This window comes from Lycium barbarum, chromosome 4 (genome assembly GCF_019175385.1).
Source record: "Lycium barbarum isolate Lr01 chromosome 4, ASM1917538v2, whole genome shotgun sequence".
In the NCBI taxonomy this organism is placed as follows: Eukaryota; Viridiplantae; Streptophyta; class Magnoliopsida; order Solanales; family Solanaceae; genus Lycium; species Lycium barbarum.
In genome coordinates, this window is record NC_083340.1 from 52058450 (window position 1) to 52074397 (window position 15948).

The window sequence follows — 15948 nt, forward strand, 5'->3', positions numbered from 1 at the left end:
ATTTGCACTTACCACAAAACCCAAGAACACTACTTTATCAACACAAAAAGCACATTTCTTGATATTAGCAAACAACATCTCACGCAACAAGACATCAAATACTTGCCTCAAATGGCCTACATGCTCCTCAATTGATTTGTTATACACAAAGATGTCATCAAAATAAACAACCACAAACTTGTTGATAAAGTGTTTCAAGACATGGTTCATCAACCTCATAAACATGCTGGGTGCATTGGTTAGTCCGAATGGAATGACAAGCCACTCATAGAGGCCAAAATAAGTTTTGAAGGCCGTCTTCCACTCATCACCGGGATTCATTCAGATTTCGTGATAGCCACTTCTAAGATCAATCTTTGAAAACACATTTGAGCCACAAATCTCATCCAACATGTCATCAAGCCTCGGAATGGGATGACGATACTTTACCGTGATTTTGTTGACGGCCCTACAATCAATGCACATCCTCCAAGTGCCATCTTTCTTTGGAACAAGAATCACCGAAACGGCACACGGGCTAAAACTCACCTTCACTATCCCCTTTTAAGAAGTTCATCCACTTGCCTTTGTAATTCTTTTGTTTCTTCCGGGTTACTCCTATAAGCTGGTTTGTTGGGAATTTGGGAACCCGGTACAAAGTCGATTTGGTGCTCGATACCTCTCAGGGGAGGTAAGCCATCGGGCATTTCCTCTGGAAACAAGGCTTCATATTCCTGAAAAAGAGAAGTCATACTACTAGGCAAAGTGATAGTAGCTTGGTTAGCATTTAGGAGAAGATCTTTGTTGACAAGGCACACCATGAAGTGTCTCTCGTCAACCCCCTTTAAGCAATTACTTGGTTTGGCCAACAAACATTTCTTGGAACCATCTTGAGATATCCCCTCTCCACTTATGATCAACAAAGTCTCCTTCTCACCCTTCTCCTTTTCTTCCCTTTGATACATCTCCCGAAGCTCCCTCATCACTCTATAATCCTCACTCACTTGGTAAGGGGTTAGTGGGTTAAGAATGTACTTCTTCCCCTTGACCACAAATGAGTACTTGTTAGTTCTCCCACTATGTTGGGCATCAACATCAAATTGCCAAGGTCTTCCAAGCAATAGATGGCAAGCTTGCATGGGTATCACATCACACAAGATCTCATCTTAGTACTTGCCAATGCTAAATTTGATAATGGCTTGCTTGTTGACCCTCATTTCGCCGCATTCATTAAACCATTGGAGTTTATAGGGATTAGTGTGCTTGCGGGTAGGGAATTTCATACTTTCAACTAAAAATTGGCTAACGACATTCGTACAACTTCCACCATCAATGATTAAGGAGCACACCTTATCCACTATTTTGCAACGTGCATGAAACAAGTTCTCCCTTTGGTCGCTCTCTTCCCTAGGTAGATCCCCCATGGATCTTCTATCCACAATAGCATGATTCAAGGCTTCTTCATACCTTATCTCAACCTCTTAATCGGAATCACCCTCACACTCACTTCTTTCTCCTTCTTCTTCATGACCATCCCCGCCCTCGTGTTCATCATCGGTTCAATACCCATCCCTCACTATTTTGATAGTCCTCCAGTTGGGACACTCATTTGCAATGTTCCCTCTCCCTTGGCACTTAAAGCATTAGATGGTAGAAGGTCGGTTATAGTTGGTGTTAGAATTGTTACCTCCTTTAGCCTTGTCATCACTTTTGGCTTTGTAATCGAATTTGGCTTAAGGTGCTTGAGTGTTGCTCTTGGGCTTATCCCAAGTGGAAGTCTTCCACTTTTCTTTGCCTTTGTTCCAAGCTGAAGACGATTTGCTTTTGTCTTTGTAGGACCTCTCTTCTTTTAGATACGCCTCAACCTTGGATGCATCATGGAATGCCTCTTCAAGACTATTATAGGTTTTGAGCCTCATCGGTTTAGAGATGTCTCGATTCAAGTTGGCTACAAACCTTATAATAGTGTACTCTTCATGCTCTTCTATATTGGACTTCATCCTCAAATCCTAAAACTCATCAAAGTACGCTTCCACACTTTTCAACCCTTGTTTCAACATGTACAACCTTTTGAGTGCATCTTGGTGGTATATGGGTGGAAGCCACCTTGTCTCCATGAGCTCAATCAAATCATTCCAAGTTGGGAGATCATAGATGTGTTGTTGAGCTCTTTGTAACTTCTTGGATTCCCACCAAGTAGAAGCGTACCCCTCAAATTGAGTGAGGGCATACTTTGCCTTTAAGGCCTCGGACACATTGTTCGTGAGGAAGATGCGCTCACTTTGCAATTTCCATTCAAGGAACTCTTCCGGATTGCAACCCCCTTGGAACGTAGGAAGGTTAACCTTGATGGTGTTCAAATTCCTCTCATTATCTTGCCATCTTCCCCAGTCTTCATAACCTTGGGCCCTCTCTAGGTCTACATGACCTTGGAATCTAGGGTCATGGCCCGGAAACCTCTCAAAACCTCCTCTTCCTCCCCTTCCCATGTTATTCATTCCTCCACGCCTCCCTCCTTGCCGGTTATCATCCCACTACCAACCTTGTGGATAGTCATCATACTCCACTTCATTCATGGGGTATTGGTAGTGGCGTTGGTATTGGTTTTGGTTAGGAAAGGGATCTTGTGTTTGGACTTGGGGTGGAGCTTGGGGTGTTTGTTGTAAGGTTACTTGAGGGATTGCCTCGTTCGGGTTGTGTTGGTAAACGTGGGGATAGGTTTGTCGGTTGGTGTTTTGGAAAGTGGAGTTTTGGGCTGGAAGGTTGGTTGTTTGGGGTAGTGGAGCTCTTTGGAAGGAGGTGGTTGTGGTGTTGGGATTGCACAAGGCATGGGCTTGTCCCGGGGTAATGGTTGGTGTAGTGTCTTGTGTTTTATCCCCATCACCTTCATTCCGGGAACGGGGAGTGCCCATTCTACTCGAACCCTCCATTTAAACTTTCTCAATACTCACCATCCATTCATCCATACCCCTCAACTTCCCATTCATCTCTCCTCTCATCTCTTCCATACCCGAGATTTGATTCGTGATCATAGCCAATGAACTTGCTATGGATGACATATCTACTACCTCTTGCGGCCTATCACCTTGGTTAGACATGATGACTTGCAAAACTAGCAAACAAGATTAGCAATAAAAGCCTCACGTCACTCGTATTGAACTCTCAACCTTACCACACTCTATGCTCTTTCGAAGTTGTTGATGAATCGCTCGCCCAATCAAATTCACACGTTGCTTATCCTTTGTGGTAGAATGGATTTTTGTTTAGATGAATGACGGACGACTCAAAGCAAATCAGACGAGAGCCAATAAAGTTTCAACGAGATAAAACGAAGAAAAGCTTGAAAGAAATTAGCACGAAAGAAATGTGGACACAAGAACTAGTAGACACAAGTAGGAACAACTACCAAATTGTCACAACCCAACCCCATGGGCCATGACTAGTGCCCGAACTGGACACTCGTATACGGACTTGTTAAATATAGTCAAACTAAAACTAAGGACAATATGGAAACTTGTAAAAACAAACGAAGGATTCACAACACCACATATCATAAACCTGTCTCCTGAGGAGTCACGGCTAACCACAGCATAACACAATACGCAAGCCGACGAGGCTGCCACTATACACGGGAATATCCAAAGCAAACCATATAGACACAGCTGACCAAAACCTCTATACAACCCACACATGTCTACAGACCTCTAAGAGTATAAAAGTGAAATATGACGGGACAGGGCCCCGCCGTACCCCTAGACATATACATAAGTCTATATCAAAAGATCTGTACCAAAATAGTCTGGGCTCCGGAACAATGGAGCTCTCCAAACAGCTGAGCAGAAGTCCTAAGCTGGAGGATCACCAAACCGAGTGTCTATACCTGCGGGCATGAAACGCAGCCCCCCGAAGATAGGGGGTCAGTACGAGATATGTACTGAGTATATAAAGCATGAAATACAAAAAGGAAAATCATAACTGAATAAAGGATCACAGGAGGCAAATATGATAATCGAAGATACTAATGCACCTGTGCCTTACGAGATGAGAATCATGCATGTCTATATCATATACCATATCCGGCCCATTATGGGACTCTGTGAATAAAGTCATCACATACCATACCGACCCATCATGGGACTCGGTGCCATAATCAAATCATCATATATATATATATACATACGTACCCGGCCCTCTAGTGAGGGACTCGGTGAACAATGCAGTGAAACTGTGCACGAAAACATACCCGGCCCGGGACTCGGTGAATGATATATTAACAGCATGCACGAGCAGAGTAGCGAGCAACTATATGCAAACTAAGTCATGTCTGAGACTCAATAGAATAATTAAAATGTACTATCATTTGAAAATCAAAGACAATAGTCATGTCAAGTACCCTTCGAATGTCACTACGAATTATATCAAATAGAACTTCAGGAAACATAGACACGTATCAAGACAATATGAAATAGGTTCTGGATATCAAGAACATTAGCCATCTTAGTGTCTCTAAGAATAGGAGTTTCTTTGGAGCTTATACATTCGTCGTCTGTTTGTCTCACGTAGATCATGCCAAAAAGAAAGAAGGGATAGCTTTACATACCTGTTATAGATCAACCGTAACCAAGCTTGCCTCGTCATCCCTTTAGCCTATTAATATGAGAGTAACACTATTGTTAATAAACTACGACCTCCCAAACTTATAAATCTACAACCAATCACTTATGGGAATCGCTTCTTAGTTCATACTTCTTGATTCGTATTTTAATTAGTTAAGAACTTAATGGAAATCGGGCAGCATTTCCTCTGTATAATTCGTCTAACCCGAACTTCCAATAAATCTCCGATTAGCACAACAATACAAACAACAACGATAACAACCCAATATCCTCTCTTAATCCTTTTTTTAATTCAAATTGTTAACATCTAAGATTATACACCAAACAGACCAACATACGCTTCGTATACGATACCTTATACACTTGTTTTCTTCCAAATTTATGAGCCATATCAACAACATCAACTACCATCCATGTACAAGAAAACTACTTCAATATCATTTTAATAACAAGCTCGAAACAGTCCACCAAGACTACAACATCGAAAATACAATTTTCGACCTTTACTTCGCAAAATTACAAACACACGGAAAAGAGCATAATATTGCCATGAACAACAGCACCTATACTTATCTATAACTATATTTCCAACCCTCCAACATAAAAAAATTACCCTCAAATACAATACAACAATAACGACAACACTAATCAAACTTAATCCACCATTATTAAATTGGAACCCCAACACGGTCCAAACAGAACCTTAACATTAACGTGTACAATTCCTTGCATCCAATTCCACTTAATAAGGGTTAATCTCTCAATTACAACATCATCTACTCCAATTACACCATAAAAAGAGAAGATCTTACCTTAATTTAGTTAGGACAGATCCTACAATCACTTGCACCAATTGCACCACTTCTTTTTCCTCAACTCAATATTCTTATGTTACTGCCTCCTTGAAAATTTAAAGCACCTTGGGATTTAATTTGATTTTTTTTTTTTGCTATCAAGAGGGTGAACTGCCATGGCCGTGAGCTGCCATGGCTGTGTTATCAACTTTTCTTTCAAGAAATGTGAAGATGAAGTTGTAATTAATGAGTCATCCATGAAATATATATGCACTCAGCCATATTGACACATGTCCCACTATGGCATGGACCAATCAGATTTGGCCATGTTATAGTGAGGTCCATTTACCACTCTAATTAACTTAATTGATCATTAATTCCCACTTAATAATCTAATCATGGTTAATTAATCCCTAATCTCCACTAATATTTCTACACTAATTATAATTTACAAGCAAATCGTGCACTTATTAAAATCGGGATTAAAAATCCTTGTCTCATATCTCAAAATTAATCTTGTCCTTAAACTTATTTACGAAAAATCCAACGTACAAAAATACGGGATATAACACAAATGGCTACTAGTTGAGAGACACAAGAAAATGGAATGCTAAAAACGGAAAATAAATAAAATTTCGGGCCCGGGTAGGTGATAACTTGAAAACGTGGTCTTGAAGCCCCGAGTGATCTAAGGTATCAATTTGAAACAACTAAAAATTTTAAAATTCTATACTCTTTTTTTTTTTTTTTGCTCCCTACCAAAGGATTAGGGATAAAATCAACCACGCACTTCTAAGAAAATTTTGAAATTGGAATGAATTAGAAGTGATAGAAATCGAAGTTGAATCAAGAAACGAGCGCCTTAGAATTGTTCCGGAAGATAGTGTTATAGCACCTTTCACGACCAACTTACACGGGCCGTATAATATTATACGGTCCGTATAATACGTCCGTATTCGAAGGACGAAATGAACAGAATGTCTCCAAGTCAGCTCCTATTTCACGACCAGGTTTCACGGGCCGTATAAAATTGTACGGTCCGTATAATACGTTCGTACTTGAAGACCAAATTGTAATAGAAACTGTCCAAACCAGTCCTAGTCCACGACCAAGTTTCATGGGTCGTATAAAATTGTACGATCCGTATAATACGGTCGTACTCGACGGATCAAATGTAACAGAAACTCTCCAAACCAGCTGTCGTACCACGACCAAGTTTCACGGGCCGTATATAATTGTACGGTCGGTATAACTTGATGACAGCAGCTTCAGTGAAATTCGACTGTACCTCATTTGGTTCGGGAATTGTGCTAGATTTTCTGAATTTGCTAACTTCTTGGGACCCACTCAACCTTGTATTTACCCTTTTTGGCTAGAAAAATAACTTTTCAAATTTTGAATTGGATTCCTTGGATCTAACTTTCCTTTTTATCTTCTTCTTCACCAAAAACAAAGGTGAACAATGAAGAACACTCAAAAACCCAATGTGGTCCAAATCAACTCATTTTTGCCCCAATTTTCAGATCTAAGTCCATTATCACTTAGACAACAAAGCTCAATACGAATCAAAGCTCAATTTCACAAAAATTGTCACGACCCAGCTAGGGGCCGCGACAGGTACCCGGGGCTAACCACCGAGCACCGCTCGTTCTATTTCTCATCATGCTCATTTAGCTCTTTTATCACTTTTATACTCAAATTGTAGGAAAATCATATTTCATATGGAAACATAAATACTTTTATATACATATGCCTCTCGGCCATCAAAATAATATATATACATAATAACCTCTCGTGAGACCATCTAACCCACACTGCGTATTTACGAGCCTTTACTGAAATGCCAGACATAGAGACGGGACAAGACCCTGTCATACCCAAAATACATATACACGAATATACACAAAAGAATCATCATAAGAACCTCCTAAAAATGGAGTGCTCTCAATCATCTACTAGCTTCTACGAATCAGGATCAAGCTCACCTCCCGGTCTACCTGTGGGCATGAACACAGCGTCCAAAGAAAATGGATGTCAGTATGAACATTGTACTGAGTATGAGAGGCATAAACAATGAAATAAGACAATGATATAAAAGAAATATCAATATGGAACATTTGTATCTGACTGTCAAGTACAAAGGAAATAATGCATGTTGGCTTACTCATAATCATCATCATGTCATGTATGCATAAATGTATAAGCTGCCCGTCCATATAGGTACGGTGTGATAATCATAACATTAGGCTGCATCCAGGCCTCCCGTGTCCGGGGTATCATCTCATGCCGCCCACTAGTGGTGTCTGCCCATGCCATCTGGCCATGGTGTATACGCTACCCGCCTTAGCGGTGACTGCCCGGCCATATAGGCGCGGTGTTATATCACAATATGCTCATCATAATATACTAATCATAATATGTTTATCATAGTACATGCATAAGGCTCAAGGACAACTATACTTTATCGGGGTGACGTAAGGTCGTGATCCCCCGATTTCATTATGGAGCATTCATTGACATTCTGCCTCACCTTGAAGGAATTAGCATATAAGGTGAGTGTACGAAATAAATAGCATCATTAACATCATAAGATCATCATATCATACATTTTAGAATCTTCATACTTTAACTCATCATCATCATTATAGGACTCATAGCATATCTCTTATCTGGTGTAGCTATTCATGGACATAGACTTTTAGCTTTCCGGAATGTAGGAATTCATGAAGAGGAAAGAAAGTCGTGCTATAGGATTCATGCCATTAGAAAGAGAGGACTGGCCTCACATACCTTTCTCGTTTAATTAGTCTATCGTTCGCTTGTTCTCCTTCAATGTCACGTTTCTACCTTCAAGAGAGAATTTCGCATTAACATTAGTTAGTTGGCTATAAGAGCGAGCTACTATCTCTAGGGAAAAATTGAGCAGCATTTCCTTTGTTTATACTACTTTCCCCACATTCTATATCAACTCTCAAAAGTTTATAACAACATTCTCAATATGATAGACAACACTCATCATTCGTTTACAATATCCGTATTTCACAATTTGTCTTCAATTTCTCCATAATCATGGTCATGGCTCATTGTTGCATTTTTATCACATAGGATACTTATTCCATGTTCTAAATGTCATTCATAACATTTTTATAACCACAAATTATCAATGATCATGGCTCAATTCAAACCTTTACTCAACATTGCTACTATTCACACTTTCATGACCCATTTCTTACATCCTTCTATAATCCAAGTGTTTCAACTCTTCCATACCCTAAATAACATGTAAATGCCATAAAACTTACCTTAGATGTTGTAGGAACAATCCTGGAGTGGTATTAATCTTCTTGCACCAAAACCCTAGTTTACTTCTCTTGAAATTTCTTAACTTGGATAAACTTTGATGAATTTCATAGACTTTATTCACTTGGATTCTTGATGTTGATCTTTGATCTCCTTTGTTTTCTTGTAGATAAAGAGTGGAGAATATTCTAGAGGTTTCTAGAGAGAAGTATCGTGGGAATGAAATGAATTAATGAGCTTAGGTCTCCTTTTTAATGACTTAAAATCTCATCCGAAATGAACAGTAGTTGAAGTGCACAGTGGTCGTAAACCCAGTTTACGGTCCGTATTCCAGTTTACGGTCCATATTCTGTGGACGTGTTAAAGCATTACAGAACCAGAAAGTCAGGCTGAGTACATGGTGGTTTACGACTCAGTTTACGGGTCGTATTTCAGTTTACGGTCCGTATTTCAAGTCGTTTTTAACCATTCAAGTCTTTGGCAGAAAGTTGAAGTTTTGTAAGTTAAAATACGACATGGTAGTTTACGGGCCGTTTACCACTTTACGGTCCGTATTTCATCGACGAGAACAAAGTGCAAATCTGTAAATTTTCGCATTTTCAGAACCTATAAATAGTCGTTGGGCTCATAACCTACCTCTTATTCCCATTGCCGTTGAAATCTTGCTTAGGGTCGTCAAATGTCGTTCCCTTCTTATTAAAACATCGCATACTCGTCTTCTTCATTAGTCTATTCATTCTACGTTCACGGGGAAATTTCCGAGGTGTAACATTTTTCCCCCCTTTTGGAACATTCGTCCTCGAATGTTAAGTCATCGGGGATTCTAGAAAAATTTCGCTAGATTTTCCCCTGTAATATGGCACTACCATCCTGTCACAAAAACCCATAATATCATTACCTCACAGGGCCACAACACAATAGAGCATAAATTGGCCACACACGACTCATAAGCATAGAAAGGAAGCATATGTACCTCATAGTGTTAGTTTCTCACCTTAAATCTCTCCTGGGGGTTGGAATAAATGCGGGTACTTGGACTTCATACTCTCCTCCGCTTCCCAAGTCATTTCTTCTCGGTTGTTGTCTCGCCACAAGACTTTGACTGAAGCTACTCCTTTATTTCGAAGTCTCCGCACTTGCCTGTCTAGAATAGCAATAGGCACTTCTTCATAGGTTAGCTTTTCTGTTACTTGCACATCATCTATCGGGATAATCTTTGTAGGATCTCCAACACACTTGCGGAGCATCGAAACGTGGAAGACTGGATGGACTGATTCAAGCTCTGAAGGCAAGTCCAATTCATAGGCGACATGACCCACCTTGCGGATAATTTTATAGGGTCCAATATATCTAGGACTTAACTTCCCTCTTGCCAAATCTCATCACCCCTTTCATTGGCGACACTTTCAAAAATACCCAATCATCAACCTGGAATTCCAAGTCTCGTCGGCGATTGTCCACATAAGACTTTTGGCGACGTTGGGCAGTGAGCAATCGATCTCAGATCACCCTAACTTTTTCCACCGCTTGCTGAATCAATTCGGGGCCTACTAGCTGTACTTCTCCTATTTCAAACCATCCGATTGGGGATCTACATTTCCTCCCATATAAAGCTTCATATGGAGCCATTTGAATACTGGAATGATAGCTATTGTTGTATGCGAATTCGATTAGCGGCAAATGATCGTCCCAACTACCACCGAACTCCAGCACACATGCTCGTAGCATATCTTCCAAGGTCTGAATAGTACGCTCGGCTTGTCCATCGGTCTGCGGATGAAATGTCGTGCTAAGCTTCACTTGAGTGCCTAGACCTTCTTGGAAGGACTTCCCGAACTTGGCTGTAAACTGTGCTCCTCTGTCTATGATAAAAGATAATGGTATACCATGGATTCACACAATTTCTTTGAGATACAACCTCGCATAGTCTTCTGCTGAGTACGTGGTTCTAACTGGAAGAAAATGGGCTGCTTTCGTCCACCTATTCACGATCACCCATATAGAATCATACTTGCCACGGGAACGAGGTAACCTAACAATAAAATCCATGTTGATTACTTCCCATTTCCAAGTAGGCATTTCCATTGCTTGCAATAAGCCTCCTTACTTTTGATGTTCAATCTTTACCTGTTGGCAATTTGGACACTATGCTACAAATTCTGCTATATCTCTCTTCATGTCGTCCCCCCAATATATTTTTTTAAGGTCATGATACATCTTGGTTGCACCTGGGTGAATAGAATACCGAGAAAAATGTGTTTCTTCTAGAAGTCGTCGGCGCAATTCTGCCACACTCGACACACATAACCTGCCTCGGTATCTAAGAATTCCATCCATAGAAACTTCAAATGAAGACTTCTCTTTTCCATGAGATGTGTCTCTGTAATGACACAATTGAGGATCTTCATATTTCCGTTCTTTCACTTCTATATTCAAAGATGAAACTGTAGGATCGTTAATGCCAATCCCTGCACTACCCGAATCAATTACACGCACTCCAAGATTAGCTAGTTGGCGGAGCTCATGAACCATCTCTTTCTTTTCCGGAGGAACTTCGCATAAACTGCCCATTGATCTGCGGCTAAGCGCATCGGCTACTAGTGCCCGATCTGGGCACCCGAACGCATCTACCAAATGCTATCTCAACTTGTACCAAACGCATTCTAGTATATAGCAGAAGCCGACAAGGCTTTATTTCAAATTTAGTTAATTTCCAGAAAACTTTCGGCAGAGTTTCCTTTGTTTTACGGACTATCCAATATACCCTGTACGCAGAAAATACCAACAAAGGCCACACAGGGCCGACAAAGCAGCATTTAACATATGCGGACCGGCCGCCGCGGCGAATGGTATCGCCCAAACACAACATATACACACATCTGTACAGAAAGACCCCAACCCACAAACATGTCTACAGACCTCTAAACAGACCAACAGACTCATATGGAGGGACAGGGCCCCGCCGTACCCATGAACAAGAATATGCATATATAGAAGTGACAGATTGTACCAAAAGATGGCTCTGAATAAAAGAGCGCTCCAAATGGCAGAAAAGATATCCTAGACGGACGGATCCGCAAACCTGTCGTCGGTACCTGCGCGGCATGAAAACGCAGCCCCCGAAGAAAGGGGGTCAGTACGAAATATGTACTGAATATGTAAAGCTTGAATTACAGAAACAGAATCATAACTGGTACAGAACGTACAGAAAGCGAGCAGAAAATCCAAAGTATCAAGTACATATTTTCAAAACATGCAGAGTGTATACAGAAACATATGTCATATCAAATCCGGCCCCTGCCAAGGGACTCGGCAGACATAACGTGGCCACCCTCCCGACGCTGGTGCCACAACACAGAAGAATCAGAATGGGGCATAACCCCGTCACATAATATATCATATCAGATGGCCATAGCAAATCATATCAGAACAAGCGTACATGGCACAGCATACTCCACAAACCCATGTACGCGTAAACCTGCCCCCTCACATCGAGGCACGGCGAACAATGCAAAGGATCACGCTTGACAACATATCCTGGCCCGGGCTCAGTATGGGAAGCATTGGGGCATCCACGAATGGAGTAGTGAGAGACTAATGCAATTAAAATATCATAAATGTTTCCGTAGACTCGATGAGGCATATCAAAGACAAACCGATCCAATGAAGTCGGAAGGGATCATAGTAAATGAGTTTCGAGTGTCAAAACAATTTATCAGACTTAATGGAATATTTAAAACCATGTTTGTTAGGTAATGAGAATGGTATTCAAAACGTTTCTTTTAAGAACTGCTCGAAAAGAAGACTTAAGTACATTAAGGGCAAAACCGGGAATAGCGGGCCCACCTCGGGACAAGCAAGGCGGTGGGCTCAAATTACATATTTTAAACATATGGGGTCACCTACAAAGGTTCTACGGACGTTCTATGGCTTTCCAAGTAGTTTAGGGAAAGTTTGCATGATTTTCAAGAATACAAACCAAAAGGGCTCAATCTTACTGAAGGAAAAGGCGAGATTTTCAATTGCGGATTCCGATGGGCAGAAAGTCTTTCGATGCCCGAATCCGGTTCTAATACACTTAGGCATGCCAAAAGAAGGATCGGGTAGCTTTACATACCTTTTAAGCTTTGCACGCCTATCCAAGCTCACTCCCCGTTTCGTCGAAAATCTGTAAATGGTCACATTTACTAATTGTGAGTTATTGATGCTACGAATTCAACTTAACTCATATATGTCTACCGAAATTTCGGCAGCACCTCCCCTATACATATAGCACCCCCGAGATTTCAACTCGGTTCAAAACCATCAACAACAACCCAACAACAAACATCAACAACAACAACAATCACTATAAACGCAATATAACTTATTTAGCCATCTTTTCAATACAATGTCATAACCTTCACTTTAACCTTAACTTTCAAACTAATCTCAATGATTCCACATTCATTATCAATCTAAATCACCACAACATAGTTTAGAAGCATTTCATATTGTTTCCTTAAATTATACACATGATATACATAATATACAAACTTTCCGCCAAAGTCGTAACTCATTCAAAACTTCTAATCTTTGGCATACATATTCATAACATGTTTCCTTCTTCCAAGTTCATCAATACTTGTCATAATTAGCAACCTAATAACTTCATTTTCATAATGTCGTAAAATCGTACTAAAACGACATAAGCTTCTATATTCCATTTCAATACAAACTTATATCATTTTATCTCCATATACATTGCAAGTATCATAATAACACATTAAACAAACTTAATCCATTTCCATTCCCCACACTCCAAACCTCACGGCCAAACACCCCACTAACAACTTCTATCAAATTCATTCAACTTTCATTCCCAATATGCATTTTACCACAATCACAACTACAATATGACATAATTTCAACTCACCATAATTATACAACATATATACACACACGGCCATATACTATATCTCCTACCCACTTTGCAAACTTCCGTATTTCCATACAATCAATTCATTTCTACATACTACAACATAAACATGACTTCATAACACAAGAACAAGGGATAATTTCTTACCTTTTGCCTCACTCTTCTTCACTTGAATGTAGGGTCACTTTGATGAATTTGATGCTTCTTTCTCCAAACCAACTACACCAAGTTGACAAGGGTACTCAACTTAGTAGAAATACCACAAAAGAAAAATTTTAGGAGCAAGATTCTTGGGGGTCAAATTTCCCCACCAAACCCAAAACCCTCTCTCTTTGTCTTGCTTGGCTTGTTTTGTTTTATTTCTTGAGTCTTCTAAGAGATGAAGACTATTATAAGATAAGGCTCTTTATGATAATTTATCACATGGGAAAATATTATAAGGCCATGGGTTTGGGCCACCCCATGGCCGGCCATGCACTATAATTGGGCCTCAATTTCACTTCAATTTTTTCTTGAGCCCAATGACTTGTGAATCAAATTTTGTAATTCCCGAAACTAATTTCCAAAATTGCAAATTTTCCCTTAGCCTTATGCAACACTTCCACATTAATATTCTTTCATACACAACTCCTATGTCAAATAAAAATTAATTATGACCTTATTTCTTACAAGTCAAGAATATCTCCAAATTTTTCCAACGTGTGAAAACACGGGATATAACAATGTCGTCCCCCCAATATATTTTTTAAAGGTCATGATACATCTTGGTTGCACCTGGGTGAATAGAATACCGAAAAAAATGTGCTTCTTCTAGAAGTCGTTGGCGCAATTCTGCCACACTCGACACACATAACCTTCCTCGGTATCTAAGAATTCCATCCATAGAAACTTCAAATGAAGACTTCTCTTTTCCATGAGATGTGTCTCTGTAATGACACAATTGATGATCTTCATATTTTCGTTCTTTCACTTCTATATTCAAAGATGAAACTGTAGGATCGTTAATGCCAATCCCTGCACTACCCGAATCAATTACACGCACTTCAAGAGTAGCTAGTTGGCGGAGCTCATGAACCATCTCTTTCTTTTCCGGAGGAACTTCGCATAAACTGCCCATTGATCGGCGGCTAAGCGCATCGGCTACTACATTTGCTTTTCCGGGGTGGTACAAAATATTCGCATCATAATCTTTCAACAATTCTAACCACCGCCTCTGCCGCAGGTTCAGCTCCTTCTACTTGAAAAGGTACTGAAGACTTTTGTGATCTGTATAGATATCAACATACACACCATACAAGTAATGTCTCCACCTTTTCAGTGCATGAATAACCGCGGCCAATTCAAGATCGTGAGTCGGGTAGTTCTTTTCATGTTTCCACAACTGCCTCGAAGCATATGCAATAACTCTACCGTGCTGCATTAAGACACATCCTAATCCAACACCCGAAGCGTCACAATACACCACATAGCCATCTGACCCTTCTGGAAGTGTTAAGATCGGAGCTGAGGTCAATCTGTCTTTCAACTCCTGGAAGCTGCGTTCACAAGCATCGCTCCATTGAAATTTAGCCGACTTCTGGGTTAGCTTCGTCAATGGGGCTGAAATAGATGAAAAGCCCTCTATGAATCTTCTATAATAACCCGCCAAACCCAGAAAACTACGGACTTCTGTAGGCGTCGTAGGCCTTGGCCAAGTCTTCACAGCTTCAATTTTCTGAGTGTCCACTCGAATGCCATCATCTGAAATAACATGGCCCATAAATGTTACAGAATTTAGCCAAAACTTGCACTTTGAAAATTTTGCATATAATTCCCGAGCTCGAAGGATACCAAGTACAATACGTAAATGGTCTGCATGTTCTGACTCTGTGCGAGAGTATACTGAGATATCATCGATGAATACTATGACGAACACATCCAAAAGAGGCCTGAATACATTATTCATCAAATTCAAAAACACTGCCGGAGCGTTAGTTAATCCAAACGACATCACCCAGAATTCAGAGTGGCCATATCTCGTTCTAAAGGCTGTTTTGGGAATATCCGCTTCTCTAACTCTCACTCTATGTGTCACACCCCGACTTTACTACGGTGTGATGGGCACCCGACCCCATATCTGGAGCCGAGCGAACCCGCTGACTCTTGTTACGTATAGAAACCCTTGAATCAGTAAAGAAAGAAATACATAGTAAGCTCTCCAATATTTTTTTTTTCATAAGTAAGCTCTGACATCATGTAAGACTCGTGACATAAAACATAATAGCATATCGGCTGCTGGAGCCGCTTACAGACTGACAACCCAATACCCATTGCTTTGTCTGCAAAGTCTCTAACATAGAAC

General features: G+C 40.3%; 1 protein-coding gene across 1 annotated transcript; it reads right to left on the minus strand.

Annotated features, from left to right (window-relative positions):
• Positions 1–533: 533 nt before the first annotated feature.
• On the minus strand, positions 534–1118 carry LOC132637485 (uncharacterized). The gene has a single exon (XM_060354566.1). It carries the CDS (start codon positions 1116–1118, stop codon positions 534–536), a length of 585 nt encoding a protein of 194 aa, XP_060210549.1.
• Between the last annotated feature and the right edge of the window lie 14830 nt (positions 1119–15948).

What these genes read in the sequence shown, in the direction of transcription:
- LOC132637485 (XM_060354566.1), bottom strand. Translation starts at nt 1,118, where the DNA reads ATGCAAGCTTGCCATCTATTGCTTGGAAGACCTTGGCAATTTGATGTT.